Source organism: Solenopsis invicta, chromosome 7, assembly GCF_016802725.1.
Source record: "Solenopsis invicta isolate M01_SB chromosome 7, UNIL_Sinv_3.0, whole genome shotgun sequence".
Taxonomy (NCBI): Eukaryota; Metazoa; Arthropoda; class Insecta; order Hymenoptera; family Formicidae; genus Solenopsis; species Solenopsis invicta.
This window is the reverse complement of record NC_052670.1, coordinates 6303811-6325033: the sequence shown is the minus strand read 5'-3', so window position 1 is coordinate 6325033 and position 21223 is coordinate 6303811. Positions and strand designations below refer to the sequence as shown.

Here is a 21223-nt window from a genome sequence, read left to right as displayed (position 1 = left end):
CTCTTCCACACCAACTCGCTATTCCTGCACCTCGCAGTTCCAGCTAATCGTCTGCTTTAGCGTGTACTACCCGCTTTATCTCCCGCTGGACTCTGCTTCATAATAACAGCTAAGTGCTACCAGACGTCCACAAATGAGTAAACGGTGCGCCACCCGCTGATAAGGGTATTTCGCCGCAAGAAAGAATCGCGCGCCGGTATCCGCTTAATGCGTTCCGCCGCAAACGCGCGAAGATACACCGTGAATAATATCGCCGGGCCGCGATATAAATGCGAACGCGTACGCGCGGTCCAGGTTTGACTAAAGGATTACCCCGCTCGTTACTCGCTTCGGCGTGCTGCTGGCTGCTCGTACTCGCACGAGGCGATAAACAGTGTCAGCTTGCGCCAATGTGACGTCAGACGTTAAGAACTATAAACGCGAAAGATCTGTGGGAATCGAACGCCCATCAAACTTTGAGACTAATAAATCAATAATTAAAAGAATTGAAATACAAAGAAGCCAAAGTTTATACAACTTTATAAAATTAAAAATATTACAACAGGAGATACAAAAGATTTTACCTTATTTAAACATTGGGATATCTTCATCACACTGTCTTCTTTTCTTCTCCATTTTTTATGAGATATCTTCATATTGTCTTCTTTTCTTCTTTATTCTTTGATATCATATATCATTTTAGTATAATTATTAGTAAATTTTGTTTATTTAAAAGACTTATGTTTATTTCTACCAATGTAGATTAACTTTGATCTCAGTTTAACTGAGTCTTTATCTTTTTCCAATTCTCAGAATTAAAGAAAGATAAAGAGTAAGTTAAACTGAGATCAAAGTTAATCTGGGTTGGTGGAAATAAGCATTAGAAGTTTCTCCTCATTATCACATTATGAAACTCAGTTCAATGAACCTTAAATATAGAGACCGTCGGAACCAATAAGCCTAGGATCAGAAGTTACGATCTATGGTAACTTCATACGATATATCGTAGTCCTTGTAGAGATCTATAAGACAAAAGGGAAAGAAATAAAGATGCGGCCTCGGGTCTTTCGTGAAATGACTCGACACCGGCAGGAAGGGTGAGACGGACGGGCGGGCGGGTGGACGGGCGGGAGGGGGCAAGAAGAAGAAGAAGCGAGCGGTGGCCGTGGAGAGGAACGGGCGGACTCGCGCTTTGGAATGCTTTGAAAGGCCGCGGAGCAGCTCTCTTGGCTAGAGCTGCTCGTTGGCTGCGGAGCGAAGGGAGAAAAAGCAAAAGAGGAAGAGAGGCTGTCGAGGACGGTCTTGCTTCAATTAATTACCACATTGTCGTACGGCCAACCGGCGTTGGATGTTCCACCGTGGTAATCTATGGAAGACCCGCTGCTCCTTGATTTAATCTCCTACGCGCTCTCGACCTCGCGAGCGGCGAATTTCGCGCCGCGCGATCGAATGGGCTTCGATGGGGCGTTAAATAAAAAATAGAGTCCCCCGATAAATTATCAGAAGATAATATCTTAAGTAATCTTTCGCTTTTTTTCTACAGCTTTTTTCCATTGCTCTTTGCACATACCCTTTAGAATCGAGCACAATTGCAAATATAAATAAAATGAAAAAAAAAATTATTGATTTCAGAAGTGTCAGTGCATCAATTGATTATAGTTTTCAATTAATAGATTCTTCAATTCACGTACCGTACTGTCAATCCAACCAAGCCAAATTGAACGACGTTGTTTGCGTAGGCTATTTTAATAATTACACAAGCGCATAGTTCTCAAGCTGGTACTTCTGATGTAATCGCGCAAAGCAAACCGCGCACACAAGTCTCTACAGGACGATGTGTATGTAGGCGTGTTGCGCCGAGCTTAAAGCTCCCCCAGCTTTCATCGCGAACCGCCTACCAATCAGCAGTCGCAAAGGCCACGATGACAAGCGGATATACCTTCATTCGACGACGCCTACCTCCGGGTCATCGCTCGTCATCACTTTGTGCATCATGGCGGTGATGTACTGCACCATGAAACGGCTCGGCCCCGAGTTTATTGGCGTAGATAACGATAGCATCTCTCTCGCGGGCGTAGTCGTTCGTCTTTTTCCTCCTCTTCATCGTCTCCTCCGTCCTCGTACCCGCGCACCCGACCGGCGCATACATCACCGTCAGCTTATTTCCGTGCATCGCTGATGCATGCACGTAATTGGTTAGGCGGGGTAGCGAACGAAACGCTCGGCTCCACGTCGGTTCTCCACCGACTCCGGTAGGCAGAGAAAGCAGCGATTCGCAGTGATTTGTTGGACATCGACACGCATTTTTGCTCCCGCGGAATCGAGGAACTAACTAAGAAACATCTTAATAAAATCTCTGCTAGCTGAAGTCTGAATAATACAAATTTATTTTACTTGGTTATCCAGTGATTAAAATTAAGTGATAGAAGAGATTTTCGTGATCTAGTTAAGCATTCGAGTTGAGCTCGTTCTTTTTTACCGTCTAATAAATATCTTTACAATTTGAAACATCAGAACTTTGAAACTATCGCCAAGAAAAGTTGTCAGAGAAGTCGGAAGAATTTTTTGCGTGCCATTATCTATGGCGTTCGTTTCGGAAGAGCGCGTGACGACGGAAGGGTTGAATAATGGGCCACTATACGGTGTCGAATTCTGGCGCGCGGACAACGTCGAAGTCAATGGGCCGTCCGCCGTCGTTCCCGTCGTCGACATTCTCTTTATAGCGCACGAGAAAACGCATGGCCCCGATGTCACGCGGAAAATCCCGGCTATCGTCGTTAAAACGCGCCGGTATTTACGCGCTCGTATTTCTCTTGTCGTCCCATCATCACGATCACTGCGCCACGCGAGCAATGTGATCGTCGGCCACGCTTCCCCTTGGCTCGCGCGATTTGCCGCTCGAGAATTTCGTCGATCGACGACAACGGGGTTGTAACGTTGTGAAAGATAGAAAAAGATGTTCGAGCAGCCGTACGGCGAAAATCTAGAACTACGATCGCACGAGTGAACATTGTGCACATGGAATGTTTCTTTATTGCATCACTACCTTGTCAAAATTTAATCGATATTTTCATAAGATATAAAGATACCAAACCCCAGAAACAATATTTCGAAATCGAAAATGAAAATTAGTTTAAAGTTCGAAACGAAACTTTTTGAGTTTACCCTGCAGCAGTGTCGAGTTTGTCGGAATTCAAGATCCGGAATTTGTTGAGAGATTTCTCAAGCGCTTACCTCCACTTTTCCTCTTTAACTCTCGTTTGCACGGTTGATTCGTCATAACGATCAGCATGCCGAGCATGCTCCATGCAAATTATACATCAACCAACCAATTAAACCGGTTAACTGGTAATCATTAACGCGCGCGATTGGCCAAGTGCTAAGCGAATAACCGGTTAACCGGCATCGTTAACCTGTTAACCGATAAACAGCACGATTGTGTGTGACGCATAAAAACAATTATGAATATCTGAATTTGAAATATCTCGCGGGGGTTCATCCACCTTAACCGGTCACTTTTATTTCACTCTTGTCGTTAATCGCTGCATTTCACCGAAGAGACAACTGCCACTGCTTTATAGCGTAAAATAAATGTTATTAATAGAAATTCAACGATAAAATTTTACAACAGTCTATGTCCGTAAGAGGATTGAAAATTTTAAAAGCAAACCTGTAAAAGTCTAATAATAAAAGTATCATATGTATTACATATTTAACAGTATTTGTTAAAGAAAAATTATCGTTATATAAGGCTCTGCTTTTTGCTACAAAAATAATTATAGTTGTTTATGTTAACAATGTTGAATTAATCCCAATATGTGCACATATGTGCAATCGCCCAATATGTGCAAACACAAATAAAATGATAGGAAATGATCCAAATGCGGACACAATTTTCGAATTGGATATTCACATTTATTAATTTATTCTTAAAACAGTGTAATTGCATACCAAAAAACAAAAAAATTAAAACATTTCGAACTCTATTAGTTTTCCAGTTTAATCGATAATATAAATTGATTTCAATCTACCTAATATGTCAAACCATTGCGTGTTAAAATTACGAGAATCATCTTTACATTATATCTGCCAATTTTTACAATGAAAATTAAGAATTAGGCTTCAATTATTAGTTTAATTTTTATTAACATTTTATTTAAGATGTTATCGCAAAAATCATAGATTAAGAGTTTTGAAATCTCTACACATAAAGTAAAATTGTAAGAATCGTCGCAATGTTGTGCATGCGCGACTAATTACTTCCCATTGCAGCTGAATGTTCACCAAAGGTCTCTGGAAGCAGCCGGTATCGAGCTTTGCGGCGCCGGCGGAAGCGTCCCTCAAGGTCAGCCGAGCAGTGCGGGTTCCGTAGGGTCTGCGCCGAGTCCTGCGTCCCCAAGGCCAACGCCGCAACCGCGACCACCCCTTGCAACCACCACCTCGCAACCCTCGCGAACGTTGGACGACGACAGATCGACAGACGGTGAGACGATTAATTGTCTCGGTTTACAGCAACGTGTGTTTCGTCACGTGAACACCTGCGTATTAATACACCGGCTCGCAGGCGTGGGTGCCGGCACGACTGAGGACTCCGACGATGGCGAGAGCAGAGCGCAGTACGTTAACGCGAATTGCGTTGTGTTCACGCATTACCGAGGCGACGCGGCGTCAGAAGTGGAGGAACACTTTCAGAGGGCCCTCGCACACGACAAATTAAAGGGTAAGTCTTGATTAAATCAAATTTATTCAATTCTAATTAACTTATTAAAAAAAAAATACAAATATGTAATTATCTAAAAATTATGAATGGTCATCTCTTGTGAATCCTAAACGATCTGAAATTCGCTTTACTCACCATATCGATCATGATATTCGAATTTTGGTGTATAGCCACTTTCCGATCTCAATGAAGTCGAAACGACGACGCCGAAACGTTTCCGAGGTGGGTAATAAAGTACGCCATTAGGCGACGACAAGGCTAACAAGCCTCGTGACAATTGTAACTCGTTCGTACTCGCACCGGCTTAAAATCGCGGGCAAGGCGGGGCAGGCCAGGCCAGGCCAGGCAGGGGAGAAAAGAGTAAGAGAGCAGAGGGAACGTCCCGAGCTGCAAGAGAGAATCAGGGACGAAGGGTATAGGAGGGAAGATTGTCAGCACGCGAGCGGGTTTGGCAAGCGATCGGCAAGCTCGTCTATATCGGTGTCGTTTAAGGCCGCATTTATCCCGACCACGGTGCGCCGAAGATCAGTTCAGTAGCCTGCTTAGAATTCAAGACAACACGACCTAATTGTTACGCCTCACCACTTTCCTCCCGCCCTCTTTCCTCACTTGTTGTTCTCTTTCTCTCTCTCTCTTTCTCTTCTGCTCGCGCGCTAACTTCCCGCGACCGCGCTCGTATACGAATGGTAAATTAAGAGCTTCTGCTCTGGGAAAAGAGGGATGGTGGAGGAGCGCCGAGGAAAGACATTGTGAGGGAAAGGAAGGCGGGGAGTGGAGCGTGGAGAGGCGACATTGCAGGAGACAGTTTTAGCCGCGGAATGCCGAGCCGCGGAATGCCGAGTAACGTACGTACAAGGACCGAACGACTTTGAGCCTAAACGCGCACGCGAAAACAAAGAGGGAAAGCGGGAGGAGGGACTCCGATGGAGAAAGAGAGATGGAAAGAGAAAAGGGTTACTCTCGGAATTAAAAAGGAATTCGAGTAATTGGCTTGCAAAAATATGGTGGGTTCCGGTTTGAAACAAACAGAAATTGTTTTCTTGCCTAGAGAGATAGAGTTATTTTTGACATTTTGTGTATGTATGTACGAATTGACATAAGTTAGACATAGTTATCTTCTAATTAAATCAATTTGATATATAAAATATGTTAACGTAATATGTTATGTGTTAGTAAAATGCTTCACAAAAATTGCCAAGTTTTTAAATCGGGACATTAATATAAGAATTTGAGACATTGTATCTTCATGGGAAAAAATTAAATTTTATTGCTCAATTAAAATGATTGCATTACGGCTAACAGATTGTAAGAAACCAATATCTCAATTACATATACTATTATCTTGAAAATATTTCGCTGTCCATTTTGCTATTTAAGGACGAAGGGTGAGCGCGATTGCGAAAGCGGTATCGAGATTCGCAAGTCGTCGATTAAAACGTCGGCGTTTTCTGAAGTTCTGAGGAACACGCGGGTACTTATTGGCGAACCAGGCTTCGACAACCCTTTCTACCCGTTTCTCTCTCTCCCCGTTCTCCTCCACGTGGAGCGATACCCTTTCTCTCTTCGGTTGCGGCATCGGCAAAGAATAAAGCCGGCTGCAGACGGTCGACACTCTGTTTCTTTAATTGCGTTAATAAATAAAGGACAGTCGGCGAACCGAGACCGAGGCAGATACTAGACGGGAAAGGAGACAGGGACCGCAAACGGTCCCACGAGGTCCTCGAGCCGTATCCCTGTCTATCTCAACGATTAAAGGATCATACTTGTAACGATACATGACGATATAATACAATACTTTTTAAATTAGATCTTTGATAAAAGTACACATGTGTGCAATGTTATCTACTTTTGTAAAGTATATAATTAAAGTAATTTTTAAAGCATACATTTAATTTTGTCAAAGCTTGTCTGTGGTGTTCTGACTAAAACAAAATAAACACTATTATTCTAAATAAATATTATACTATTAAAGGAAAAGAATATTCTGTCGCTCGACATAGTTGAGTTGATTGTCACTATTCGTACTTAACGGAAATTCATTGACCGACAAGCAGAAATCAGTTTAATTTATGGCTCATTTGTAGATACTTTGAACTCGCGCAATTAATTAATCGTATGATGTTATTATCACGTTATCGAGAATCGAAACGCCACGCGTTATGATTCGTCCGTTTATATAAGACTATAGGTATATTGACATCGATTTTTCAGTTAACTCATCATCATAAAACATCAATTTTATGTCATAATCTGTATAATAAAAGATGTCTGTTTATCTGTGACAATCTATTAAAAAAAAAAAAATACAAAGTATCACGACATCGGGGAATTTCTTTTATGAAAATTATTTGATGAATATACGATTCATATTTTTCTTAACAGTAATTTAATAATAAATATATCAAAATATTAATTGTAATAAATCAATAATACAATATATTATTTTATATTGTGTAATACTTATAAACTGTATTATTCCTCCGTGTGAATCGTGAACCATTTACGTCAGTATATCATTTTTCTCTTGATAACTCAGTTGTGAAAAATCGAAAAAAATTTTTTTTATTGTATTACATTTCTTTTTTATATTCTAAACGTTCTAAACTCAGATATTACATTGTCTAGCAAAATACAGAGCAATATACAGAGCAATGCTATTACTACTTGAAATTTGGACAGTTTCAGGCGACGTATATACAACGATATGTACATATAATAATAAGTGGATATTAGAGTTTACAGAACTCTGAAAAATATATTTAATAATCGATATGAAAATATCATTAAGCGTCAAGATTGCTTCTTGAATAATAGAGTAATTGGTAGAGTCTTCGACAAAGCTTTATTAAAATATATTCGGTGTCGTTCCCACGATTTCGTGGTGCTTCGCTAAACGGGCAGGCAGAATCCCACGGGATCAAATCGGCGGAAGGCAGAAGGGTACCGCTCGGTTGTTTTACAAGCGGCCACTCCGAAGCCAGAAGCTTGTCGTGTATCCTCCCGCAATCCTCTCGCGCGGTCCTCGCTCACGTTGGATTCCTCTCTTCTTTCCTTCTCTTCTTTTTCCTTTTTCTTTTTTTTCAATCCATCCCCGGCCAATCGGAACGCGCGTCCGAAGGTTGTGGACCAACGCGAGGTCGACCGCGCCGGTCCACGATTTATGCCCTCTAATTCCCTCCCCGCGCGCGTGCGATTTCATCTCCGGCTAAGTCGCTTCGATTATCTGCTAGGAGAGGCATACCGACTGCTAATTTACTCCGCCGTTACAAACTACGATGATTTAGCTGGCCAGTGGCGTTATTTATTCCTGCTAGTTAGGACGAGTGGTTTCTGGTGGTAAGCGCGGTCGCTTGAAACTCGTTTTCCGGGGGAGAGAACGTCTTCTCTCCCCTCGGAGAAAGGAACAACGAGTTATCGGTAGTATTCATCACTTGGGAATCATCGGTTTGGTGTACCACTATTTACGGCGCTACCTACGAATCATTTTCTTTTTTCTTTTTAACAATGTATGACTCACGCTTCTAAATGGGAAAAATAAGAGCGGCGCGATATTTAGCAGCAGAGAATAGAATGTTCTCCGATCAGATTCCGACGCGGAGGCGCCGAGACACGCGCTCGGGAAGGGTTACATAAACAACCGGTAAAACCTCCCGATCGCTCGATATTTTCTGGGGGCAAAATAAAAATCTTATCGGAAAATTAAAGAGGCTTCTCACTCTCCTTTTTTCTTTTTCTTTTTTTTTCTTTTCTTTGAGAAATAGACGCACGTTTTCTCGCTCAAGTTATTAAAAGCGTCGCCGTAAAACTGTTTTCTTTTTTATTGCAGAAAATATCTCCCCCATGTCCATGAGGAACTTTCCCCCTTCCTTTTGGAATAGTCAGCATCCCAGTGATGTCTACGAGTACCCGGCGGATCCGTGGCATCCGCATTACCCGCAGTACCATCACAGGTCAGTGCTACCGATCGCTGTTGGTTTTTTTATTTTCTCTCTCTTTCACTCACTCTCTCTCTCTCTCTTTCTCTATTTACTTTTCTCCGTTTTACATAAATGGCATAACTTCCCTTTTCGCCCCATTCCTTAATAGACATTCTTTACAATGTTATGCGACGGAATATCGGCGTCGTGTCCACGTCCCATTGATTCTTGATCGCGCGCATCGAGTAATTGCGTGTAACTTCAGCATCTCATCACACCGTAGAGACGTAAAACCGGGACCACATGCTGGGAATTTTTCCAGTGAGCGCGCCATTAAATGCTACATAGCTCGTTAATTAATGAGACGAGAATTTTCTAAACACGATCTTTAGCCACGCTGAATTAACTATTCGATAACTCTCATTATTCCTCTTTTTTTTTTCTCCTCTTAATTGCGTGTTGATTCCTGTTCTACATTCTCAGATCGTGATAATGTTTTCTCACCACATCGGAGGAATGAGGTTCAAATAAACGAATTTTATGCTGCGCGTCATTTTGAAGAGACAGTTGTCGTTAAAATAAAAAAAAGTGTAAAAATGAGGAGGACAAAAGAGTTATGTGCTATACAAATGGGAACGGAACGGAATGAAAGAAAGAAAATTAAAAAGAAAAGAAAGAAAAGAAGTCGGCTATATCTTTCTCTTTCTACGACAGTGGTGACAGATTCGTAATTTATAGAAGTGGCCGAATCAGTGTTAAAGATCTCGGCGTTACCTGCTCCCGACGGTTTTCAGTATTTTTCACATGCTCGTGCTCTTTGTTTTCGCTTTCAGAACCAAGTCGCTGTCTCTCTTTCGCCTCTTTCTCTTATTTCCCTTTTTACCTTACCCCTTTGAGATTTGGATCGGCATCGGATACTGATGACGCCGCATTTTATTTTATGTCTCACTGATCACGAAACACTGTAATCAAGGCGATTATGTTGACATGCCGAGAATCGTGATGCTATTTTTACGTGTCGACTTGGCGCGGGACATCATGTATCTCCGTATGCCAAAACGCTACGTGTCGGTAGCTAATTTTGCTCATATCTGACTCGAGGCTCGTGCTGCACTTTGCAGCCACGTTCTTTTCTTCGCGGATCCGTTCACAATTTTCATGTCGCGAATTTCCCCGTGCTCTCCTCCTTTTTCCAGGGCCGTACACGAGTACCATCACCACAATATGGCAGCGGCGGCGAGTTACAGTGGCCTTCTGCTGGGTGGTGCACGCGGCCTCGGCCACCACACGTCTCACCACGCGGCGCATCACGCGCACGCCGCGTCCTACAAGGAGTGGACGTCGGCGACGCCGTCGCAATCCCTCGTCGACGCTTCCTCGGCGCCGCCCTATCCTCACGGCCACTACGCACCCCTCTCCGGTAAGTAAGTAGACTTTTCCATGTTTGGTTTCACCAACGGCGAATGGGCATCCAAGGTAAACTCCGCTTTAAGTGAAGCGCGCGTAAAATAGAATCTGAGACATTCGCGATATTCACCTTTGTGAGATTTGCCCGTGATGGAGAAGGAATCGTCCCGTTTAATAAATTAGCGGTCGCGTTCGCCGTTGGCGAGACTGATCGCGAGATTATCGCGTTTCTTTTATTTTCATAGAAATAAAAAGTCTCAACTTCTTCAAATTAATTATAACGTGGAGGAAGACCCTTTGTTGAGCTATAGCGAACAAATCTGAAACAATACATTGACTTTAATCTTTTCTTATCTGAGTGGAACAATTATCAACATTCCTCTTAAATAATACTTGTAATTCGTACTTGCAACTCGATCGTAATTACGATCCGTATAGAGCTGTAAAATAATTAATGAAATTATTTAAAGACTTTTGTATCGTCAAGTACTTATTCTTGGATTCCTGATATTTATACCTGATTTATCGCGCCACTGTGATCCCCACTGCTTCATCTGATATACTCGCATCGGCATATCGACGGCATATCAAAGATCCTGCCGTGTCCTGACTGTGTCGAGCGACAACAGACTGGGGCTTTGCTCGACGAGCGGAATGGCGCACAGGTAGCGCAAGAAAGATCGGTCGGTCCCTCAGATGCTCGCAATTAATAAGGGCTTAATGGGAGCCGCGATCCATACGGCGTCCTCCTTCGGCTCGGCGTTCACCCACCAAAATCGTTCGCAAGGCAAAAAGCCGCGGACGCATCCGCAAAACATTTCGCTCCTGTCGCCGCCAGGATCCCGTCGCTCGTATCCTCGTTCCTTGAACACGCCGCTCTTCTGTCGGTGAATTATGCGAGGCAGAAAAATAGCGTTAAATTATGCGGCATAGAAAAATGGTACTTCTGCATGCCCATCTCTGATCTAGTTTTTTTATTTTGCTTGTAAGGAAAAGCCGCCGAGGAATTTGTAGTCTGCCGCTTACGAATCTTAATAAATTATTATAATAAAGTTTTTCTCTCGCAATTATAAAATTACTGAAAACGGTTTGATAAGTAGATACTTTGAAAATAAATTTAAATTTATGAAAGACAATCATTAAATGATATGGGTAATTTATTAAAAATAAAAGCATTAAATACAGTTAAAAATATATGTGTAGTTGTTCAAACATTTATATTTTTTTTTTATACGTTTGAAATGGAGGCAAAGGGGGGAACAAATATTTGTTCTGATTTCTTATTATTCTGTGTTGTCGAATCGAATCGAGTAATTAATTTCCCGGTAAAAGCGACAAAATCCTACTGCGCGCAGTTGTGCACCCCATGTGATGCAGCTGCAGTAAACCGTGAAAAACCACGCCCATCGTGATTACAGAGACCACTCCCATCTGTCTGCACCCTGATGCAGCTTACACGCCTTTCTCTCACCTTGATGCAGTCGCACAATTTCGTATATGGTCTTTGGAATTTTCTGAGATACGCTATTCGGCGAACGACGTGTTGGAATTCTCGTTATTTTTATTTTTATAACTTTGTATATGTGTGTGTGTTTCCATCTTTACTATCTTCGGTTTTGTATTTCCAGTTAGGATGTATGTCGTGTCTAAATATATCTTCCGTTCGCTATTTCATTGGCTTCACGTATTACAGTTTTCCCATTTAACTCTGTACACGGTTTCTTCGAATTTTCAACTTCTCCACTTTCGATCTAATTTTACATTCCTCGAACTTATAATGAGAAATCCGGAAGTGCACGCTACCTGTGCACTTTCGCACAAATTCTTAGATCGTCCGAATCCCATCTAACTTCCACGGCTGCCAAGATCCTAGGCTGCCTGAATTCCGTTTCCCTTAGACGAAAGGCATGGCTGCCAAGCACGGAAACAGTGACATCCGTCCCAAGAAGGGAGAGGAGGTCTAGTATCGATTTTGTACCCTCACTTTGCTATACGCTGAGACCAAGCATCGTGCCGCAAAATGAATCCCAACCCTCTGCCATCCCTCTTACAGTTCCCTTTCATTCGAGCAGCGGGATATCTCTGGGATAAAAATAAATATCATGATTCTAACGTTCTGCGTTTATGAAAGGAAAGAGTGTGACCTAAGTAAAAAAAAAATTTACAAGTGATATTTTGTAAATTAAGAAAAAGAATTTTTAACAAGTACACTTTTTGTCATTAATAAAATTCATGCATTGATATTTATAAGTTAAATTCCAATTGTCTGGTTTCCTAGAATTATAATTTATAAATTAGGTATGAAATAGGATAAGAATATGAAATTTTACAGAAAAACACGAGTCATTATCATTATTAATTTACTGAAACAAACTCACGGCTGTTAAGAACTTAACAGAAACTCGTGTTCTGATCAAAGGACTCGAAAGAGTAACGGAGGGTGAAACGAGCGCCGAGTTGAACTAGCAGGGGTGAATTGGTGCGCACAAAGTCTCCGAAGTATCTTTAAATTTAAGTACCGCCATTACGGCGCTCGACTCGGCAAACCGATTAGGTTTGCTGCATCCTGCGCGATGGCCGCCGAGCTCGGTAATTATATAATTGCGCGAAATTAACTCGAATCGCATAAATTGGCTGCCGTTTACGTAGTGATTAAGAGAAATAAATCGCAATTACCGGATGACACGTCCGCATCTTAACATGGCCATGTCTTCGCACACGTGCATCATGCCGCTCTTATTTTGTGGCTTTCCGCTGTTCCTTTCCCGTGGGAAGCTGTCACGTTAGCTTCATGTTTGGAGAACGATTCGACTAATATCACGAAGCGAATTACTCGAATCTTTAGTCTTGAAAAGAATTTAAATTTCGTCTTGAAAAATCTTCTTAAAACGGACCATTATTGTTGATTCTCGTTCAAACTTTATTATTAACTTTACTCAACTTTGTCATTTTTTTCTTTTGGCGTTATAGTTTAAATTAGTTATAATAAATATTGTGTATCTCTTGTATTGAATCTAAATAAATTTGAAGGAAACTCTAAAAGAAAGAAAGTATCTAAAAATCTTATTTATGGAATTAGAATGCACTTGGGGCATGTAAAATAATAACGTGTTAACTATGAGATTTCTAAGAAGAGTAACAAGACATTAATTTACTTTTAGAAAATAAATCAAATTTGCTATATTATGAACAATTATCTGTAATCTCCTACGAGTGCAACCTGATTTGTAGAGATCTATTTTAAATAACTTGCTTAATTTCTTTAAAAGACTAATCACTTTTCGAATAAGATTAGTGTTCAACATGCGTTGATACACTGCTTAACTTCAGGACATGTGATAAAGAAATGAATTATTTATTCGCAATACAGACACGCGTACGATTTTAATCTGTGGTCTGGTTTTAGATAAACAAGCTCAACATTCTTACCGTTCTGATAAATGAACTGTGTTCGGAATGCAGCGAACCCGAGGCAGGATCTAAAGATGCTATGGTTTAAACCATTTAGCAACTAAGATACCAGATTCTCTAAGGTATGCAAGTTCAAAGGATATCGTGAATTTATCAAAATCAGACACTGTATAATTCGAAGTCAGGCAATTTGAGGTGATTTTAATGAGCTAGAAGAATCATGTATTCATTTTAAAAAATTTGAAGTTTGAAAATAAATGAACACTGATTAGGATTTTAGGGAATCGAAAAGACTAAGAGATCAGGATTAAGATCACTATGAAATTCAAAATCTAATTAAGAATCCAAGAAACTCCAAGGTCCAATTTAGGGTACAAAAGATACTATAAACACATAAATTTCTTTTTGGGTCTAGGACATTCTTCTTAGAACATTCTCGCGCGGCGTAATCCGTCGATGCTCCCGTACGCTTTCTGGCACGCGCCTCGAAAATGGCGTCGTACAATGACGTCACGTAATTCACCGTTGTACGAGAAGAAGGGAAAGAGAGACTCGGGCCAGAGCCGGGGATGGCCAGTCATCCTCGATTGGTCAGCCTGCGAACGGAGGGAGTGGTCGAGCGGCTGCTGGGTATATCGATCTCTCGAACTCTCTGCTTGCTTCTCTACGAGCGAAGCGAACCAGACAGGTCGCCGTATTGGCGAACACGCGAGATTCATCGTGTCCTCTTCGTCCTTTTAGCTGTTCTTTACCCTTTTTTAATCTGCCGATCTAAAATCTTGAAATTCTTGATATTTTTACTTTATTTTTATATACACTTCTATATGAAGAATATATGAAAGGATAAGACAAATTCGTAGATTTTATTCAAGTTACTATTTTATACACATATACAATAAATGTTGAAATTTTTGAAATAAAAAATTGCACAATTCTTATGTTTTCTTCCTCAGGTCTAATACGCATCCCGCATTATCGGTTTCTTCGATCGTGCTCTTGTTCTTTGATCTCTTTGCGTCTCTCGTTGCACCGAATGTAAAACGAAGATGATCACCTTTCTGCCTGCGACCGCTCGAAAGGCGCGCGTTTAGAAACAAGGGCATCCAGAAATTAAATTAAATCGAACACCCTCGCTCTGCAAAAAGTGAGGACTCGACCCTTGCTATCCCTTCACCGGCGAGGGATGCGCGCAAGCGACGAGCATTGTGATGACCCTTATCAATGGGGGGAAGGGTCAGACCCCTCGCCGTCTGGAATCCAATATACTTGAACTCGTTGTAAGCCTGGTCGACTGGCGCCCCTCTCGAACTCGTATGCATCGATGAGCGACTATTAATTACAAATTAAACCTCCCAAATCTCCAGGATCATCGACGTGTGTCGGACGCAATATTGCACACGTCGAAACTGCCGTTTTCCTCCCCTAGATCAAACCTAGACGAGAGCAAAAGTTCAATCGCTTGCATATACTGTAAAGACAAAAGATCTTTATAACAATTAAAATTTCTATTATTTAAAGTCAAAAAAGACCGTTATATTATTATCAAGTAAATAAAAATACATATAGGGGTATGTAAGGATATTAATTAATTATCAAATTTTAATAGCGATGTCACACATGTTTCATGAGAAAAGAAGAAAGAGAGATTTAGTGACGATTTAGTGACGATTATATTGCAGGATTAAGTAATGACTAAAATTGATATTTCTCGGGCACATTCGGTCGTTAAATTACATCACCCTGGGAATTAGACGGTCCTCGTGGCTCATCTTGCCGCAAACATGGAGGGTGGCTCCGTGGTAATATGGCAAACATCGGGCAATATTGTCCGAGTTATTCGACACACCATTTACCGAGTCACCCCTTGCCTCGCCAGTTTCCCGGCGAACCATGGTCTCTACATCGGTTTCATATATACGACTAAAACGCGTATGTACGCGACTCACATAAATCGTCCTCGTCGGTGACACTTATGGCACATTACTCGGCATTCGCGGTGTCACAGGATGTATTGAATTAGAATGTCCTCCCACAAAGATTATACGCCGGCGTTTCTGCTCAGGATTTCCGTGTGAAGGATTAATGACGTCACGAGAGTTACTACGATGGCCATCTCGGATTATCGCGTTTATAAGTTTCTAACATACGTAAAATAGTCGTGAGGAAGAGCTATATGATTTTGAAAGAAAATTCTTTCAGAGTATCATGGTATTTATATAATTATTTTATTATACATATAATAATTTATTGATAAATTATTATTATTATTTATTTATTAGTAAATAACAATAATCTTTCTAGTAAATTATATGTTTCAAGAACATGATAAGAGAGACGATAAATAGTAAAATAATATTAATTCATATAATATTTATTTAGCTCAATCGACTTCTGTATGGACCTCGTTTCGTGAGTCGCGTGCGACGTTATTCTTAAGAAATGCAGAGAATAGGATGTTTCTGTTTGAAACCTCAAACGCACACAGATCAACGAATACGAAGTTATGGACAGACGCACCTGTTATGAATGTTCCAGCATTCAATATCGTAATATCAAAGAGCACTGCGAGATCCCGCGCGCAAAGGAATTCCCTTTAGTCCTACCGACAAAGAAGTGAGCCGTGCAAACTCCAAGGAAACCGACGAAACGAAACGTTCTGTCGGAAATTGCCAAGAATTTCTTCGCTACGCGACGCTTACTAAAATTTCAATCACGCAAAATAACATTATGAATAAACTAACGAAGTCGAAATCACGATAATCTGTAATTTAAGCGACAAGAATATGTAATTTTTGTCGCCTTTTATCCGTTTTTAGATAAAATATTCACATTCAATTCATATAATATAATCAATGGCATGAGACCATTACATTCTAAAGTACATTTTTTTCAGTAGCTAAATTAGAGTATAATAATAATTGTACATTATCTCCAGTTTTATTTCAAGAAATATAATATAATAAGTAAATATAATTTTACTTTGCCAGATTTATTGCTAAAAACATTACGTATTTTCAATATCGTTTATTCAGCACATTTGTTCTGTATATAGCATTCTTTATATGCTGAATTAAAATGAATACATATTCGCCACGAATGCATTGATCAACAAGTTAATTTCCAATAACGTGTAAATCATTCATAAATACTTTCAATAATAGGTTGCATCGTGTAAATATCGTAGAAGAGAAGGCTTCATTTCAAATAATTCATCATCTTACATTTTTGCATTGATAGTCAATCGCGATGATTTTCGGAGACTGTTTTTCCTTTCCATTCGCCGATGCCTTCCTTGATCATTTTCTAGCTCAGTGGCTCTCTCGATCAAATAATACTTTGCGTTCCACGCGACGCCGACGATCACTCACACGATCGAGCCTTTTGTGTTCGCACCCGCGTATGTATGTGCGTGCGTCAATATGGCGACGTATCACGGGTCGCACGTTGCTGACTTTGAAGCAGGTAGATACGTCCACGTGCCGACACGTGCGTATCGATGGATACAAACTCAATCTCCCGTATCACGTGCTAGCAATTCACGATGTCGAAACGTTGATCTGTTGCACGATAATCGAACGCGCGGCTCGCTTGATCCGATCAAGAAATATTAAAGAAGAAATTGAAAAGAGAGATATCCACAGCTTCAGCGTGCTCTTTAATCGTTGTAGTGATTTTATTTATCATCCGTGCATTTTAACGGCGACATTTTTATCATTCGTTTTTTTATTTAAATTCTTTGGAAATAATTATTGAATTTTGTACGCGAGAGTCGGCGTTCAATTTTAAGCGAAAATAAATTTTGGTGAATAATAATTGTAGAGTATCCTATATACGAAATAACATTCGTACTATAAAATCATTCGATGATTGTACAACAAACTCACGCCTTCCTTAAGAACGCTATATCGGCGATGATGATCTGTCGATTCACTCTTCGGTGTATATCGAGATAAGAGATAAATTCGACTACAAGGGACATGAGATCTTAACTGACCGGTCTCGTGACATCGGGCCCCATCTGTCCATTCGTTCGTCCGTCCATCGGTTTGTCCGTGTTGCTCAGCGGGTGCCATCACCAGTTCTGCACCCTCGCATCCGTCATATAACGTTGTCTCCCCTTTTATTACTACCGATAAATAATTTTGAGCAACGACAAGAGACGTCCTTCAGATCGGAAAGCAGTTTGAAACAGCTGATCGCTTGTATAACGTTTAGAGATCTCTCACTGAAGTGCCAGAAGCCTTTGCATAAGATTGATGGTTTACTTATTAGTAATATTGCTTTCAGGCAACTACAAAACTAGCAGCTGCTTCAAAATCTAAGAGATATAAATTAAAAATAATAACGAAGTCTTTAGTGCATTAATTCTTCCGTTCCATGTGACTTTTTTTACATGGCTGTTTATCGCATAAAGGAGTTTGTTCCACTGTACGAAAAAAAATAAGAGAAAAATTTAGATGTACTGTAAAAATAATTATTTCTCATATTTTTACAGAAACAATGACGAAAGTTAAGAAAAACAAATTTAATTTTATTTATTGTTGCCGTCAGTACTGTACATTCCAAAGCAGTCCACTGATATGATAAATAATAAGTGCAATCGAGTAAGAACTTCTGGCTCACTCATATAGAATTAAATATTGTAGAAAAATATATTTTACATGTAAAATAAGATCGTATCAAACTGAGACCGCATAGAAAAAGTAAATCGAAGGATGAGTATACATAACAAAATTAAAAATTCGAATATTGAAAATAAAAGATCAAGTATATTGATGAAACTAATAAATCGTACATTTAACAATATCTCCCTCTTGTTCTCTGTGCAGGCCTCGAGTCTCAAGTTCAGGATTCCAAGGATCTCTATTGGTTCTAGGATCGAGCGTTGGAGATCAGCAAGAGGCATGCGGTTTCCTTAAATTCAGAAGACGATTGAAGGACTGTGTTTCGATTAATAAGAAAATTTAATAATGCGATCTAACGATGTGGATCGTACGAACGCGAATGTAAGAGGACTTTGTTAAGCGAAAATGGTGACTGAGACATTCGTCGTTGTCATGTACATAATGTTACCTACATCTTTTAAGGATTTACTATTAGCATAAAACAGATAGTATTAGACGAATACTTGCGCGCACTATTACCTTTATAGTGACTGCTGTGTCTGGCGTCAAGGAGGGAGATTGGCCGTGAGAATGCGACCGAAAATCGTCTTCAGCTGGTACAACAGCTTTTAGTGCGATCTAGACCGTCAAGGCACATCTAAATTTCCCAAATAATTAATATCTTTGTTTATCTTCTTTAAAATACTGTGAATTTAATATTTTATTAAAAAATGCAATGGTTAAATAATTACTATCTGTGCATAATTCAAAAGTTTGCTAAAAACAAGTCTAAATTTTAGGAGCAAGATTTTTAAAATTTATATCGAGATTGCGCTAATCAGAAAATAATTATTTGGCAAATTTAGCTGCCGACTTAAGTGAAGTATTTATTGACCAATGATCTTGCCATATATATAAATATATTATTATTAATTATTATTATTATTATTAATGTATCATAAACAATAGGCGCCGCAAATATTCTGAAACCTCCCCAAGTTAGCGAATTAAAATAGTTATTATCCGACGAGTCAACTATTATTCTTTACACCCCTGGCTGCACCCCTCGCATATCTTATCTCTTCATCTCTCAAATCTTTTCCACCTGCTACTCCACCGTTTAGTATCTGTCCGGTATAATCACCATCATATTACCTACATTAAGCACATCGTATCCATCTCATGTTATCACCTGTCTAATTGTTAAATAAATAATTCGCATACCACATCATTTGCTTTTTCTATTTACCGTCAATATTTTTTTTTCTTCGATCGAAATACCGACGTTCCAGTTTTTCAAATTTTTTACAATTTTTGGACTTTTTTATTTTTTAAATTTCTCTCTGTTTCTGCGAATTAGTGTCATATAAAAAAAAAACAAGATATTCTTGTTCTTTTTCTAGTTAATAATATATTTTAATTAACGATTTATTTTTTTATTAATTTTGTAATTTTGATTAGTTTCAACCGATTAATTCCGAAAAGTAATTTTCAACGTGAAAGATAGGATTTGATATTTCTGCGATTTGTTACGTCCACACTGGTTAATTACATACCGCTAAATTTAGTGATGCCTCAGATGGGAAAGTTAATCGAGCACGTAATAAGAACAGGAAGTTTAATCTACTTTCTGCCTAACCACAGATTTCCGTCTCTCCTTTTGAAATTGCAGGTAAGCGAAGTATTGTAAATTATACGATTTAATACGCTGCTATGATTTTGACACGGGCGCTCTGCCATTTTTATCTCTTTTTCTATGAATAAATAGATCTTTAACAGAAGACGCAAAAAGGCACTTTGTCTGCTCGAGGTTTTACAAGAAAACTCGATGTTCTGCACGCAGCGTAATAATTCAAGAGTATTAATTTAAGCTCGTAACACATGGGCTTGCGCATTTGTTTCCCCGACGCAGGCGGAAGTAACGCTAACGAGATGAGAAAACGAGCAATTAACTTCGTCACTTTGGCCGAGGAGGAAGCGTACAGATGATCGACGCGCGCGTTATCACGTGTAAAGCATATGTTCGTAGTCCGTGCCTGCTCTAAAATAAATGGTCTTTAGTAAGTTATTATTGCTGTTGCGAGTTTTTATTGCCCATTATTTGACTCAGCGATATAAGATTGCGTCAAAACAAACATCAACGTTTACTAGAAAGCAATCAGTCGTAATCGTCTCAACGTACATGTAAATCTCTTTTTCTTTAACATAAATGTGTACGAGCAATTCAGTTTATAAGACACAGAAATGTTTTTGACTTTATTTCTATCCACATTACAAATAAGATTATAATCTAAAAGTAGCAATAAATAAATGATCCAATTTGATTCAATTAATGATCCAGCAAACAAAGTGATGTGAAATGACGTTACAGATTCCATTAAGATGTCATTTGATGTCATCTTGTTTGCGAGGAAATTAATAATTAAGAATCTTGTGATATTTTTGTTATATTATATATTAAATTTTGTCCTATGATATATTATGATATACATTCAAATGCATAAATGCAGTAATAATATTTTGTAGACGATAATTTGAGATTTTTACTGGTACATATATAGTAGAGTGTGATGTTAACTTATGCGTTATAAATATTCTGTACGGGATCGCGTTTTATCCGGCAATTTAACATCGACTTTGGTCGAAACATGGCCCCAGCAGCGTACATAAATCAGTCTGTTCCGTTTTTTCTGCTGATCTCCGTATATAATCTCCGTGTTTTCTTACGCAATCGTGCATATGCTCAGCTAGACGCGGAAAAACTATCGGCAGGAAGCCACGTGAGACCCACGTGAAGAGCGGCAAAATGCCGAGCTTCCTGATTTTCGTTATCTTCTTCAGATATTACTCGGCGAAAATAATTTCACTCTTTACGTACGAGAAGTATCGTCAAATTATTTTACAAAAATGTCCATTAAAAATAAAATAAATTTCAATTTGTCTTTAAAAGACGCAAAAATAAATTTTACGCAAAGTAATTTAATTTTTTGTTCATAATATTATGTGTTTAATTTTTATTTAATTCAGCGCTAAAAACAAAAATTAAAGAAAAATAAAAAATAACAAAATGAGAAATAAAAGTTAATAAAAATTTATAATGTTCAAAAAAAAAACATTTAATTGTAATCAATAATAGTCTCATTAGCTTGTCACATGCAGAATTTATGCGGCGTTTAAATCTCGAA

The 21223-nt window shown here is 39.4% G+C and overlaps 1 protein-coding gene across 5 annotated transcripts in view; it reads left to right on the top strand.

Moving 5' to 3' along the window:
* LOC105196964 (protein vestigial) overlaps window positions 1-19264 on the top strand; it is a 49226-nt gene extending 29962 nt beyond the window's left edge. For 2 of the 5 annotated variants that reach the window (XM_039451726.1, XM_011163167.3), the window contains 4 exons: window positions 4252-4699; window positions 8526-8649; window positions 9813-10040; window positions 18264-19264. In XM_039451726.1, coding sequence (XP_039307660.1) covers window positions 4252-4699; window positions 8526-8649; window positions 9813-10040; window positions 18264-18402 — 939 coding nt within the window. In that variant the 3' untranslated portion in view covers window positions 18403-19264. Of the gene's footprint in view, window positions 1-4251; window positions 4700-8525; window positions 8650-9812; window positions 10041-13485; window positions 13557-18263 lie in introns of all 5 variants that reach the window. The other 3 variants (XM_039451727.1, XM_011163241.3, XM_011163384.3) reach the window with 3 other exon arrangements.
* Window positions 19265-21223: the final 1959 nt, after the last annotated feature.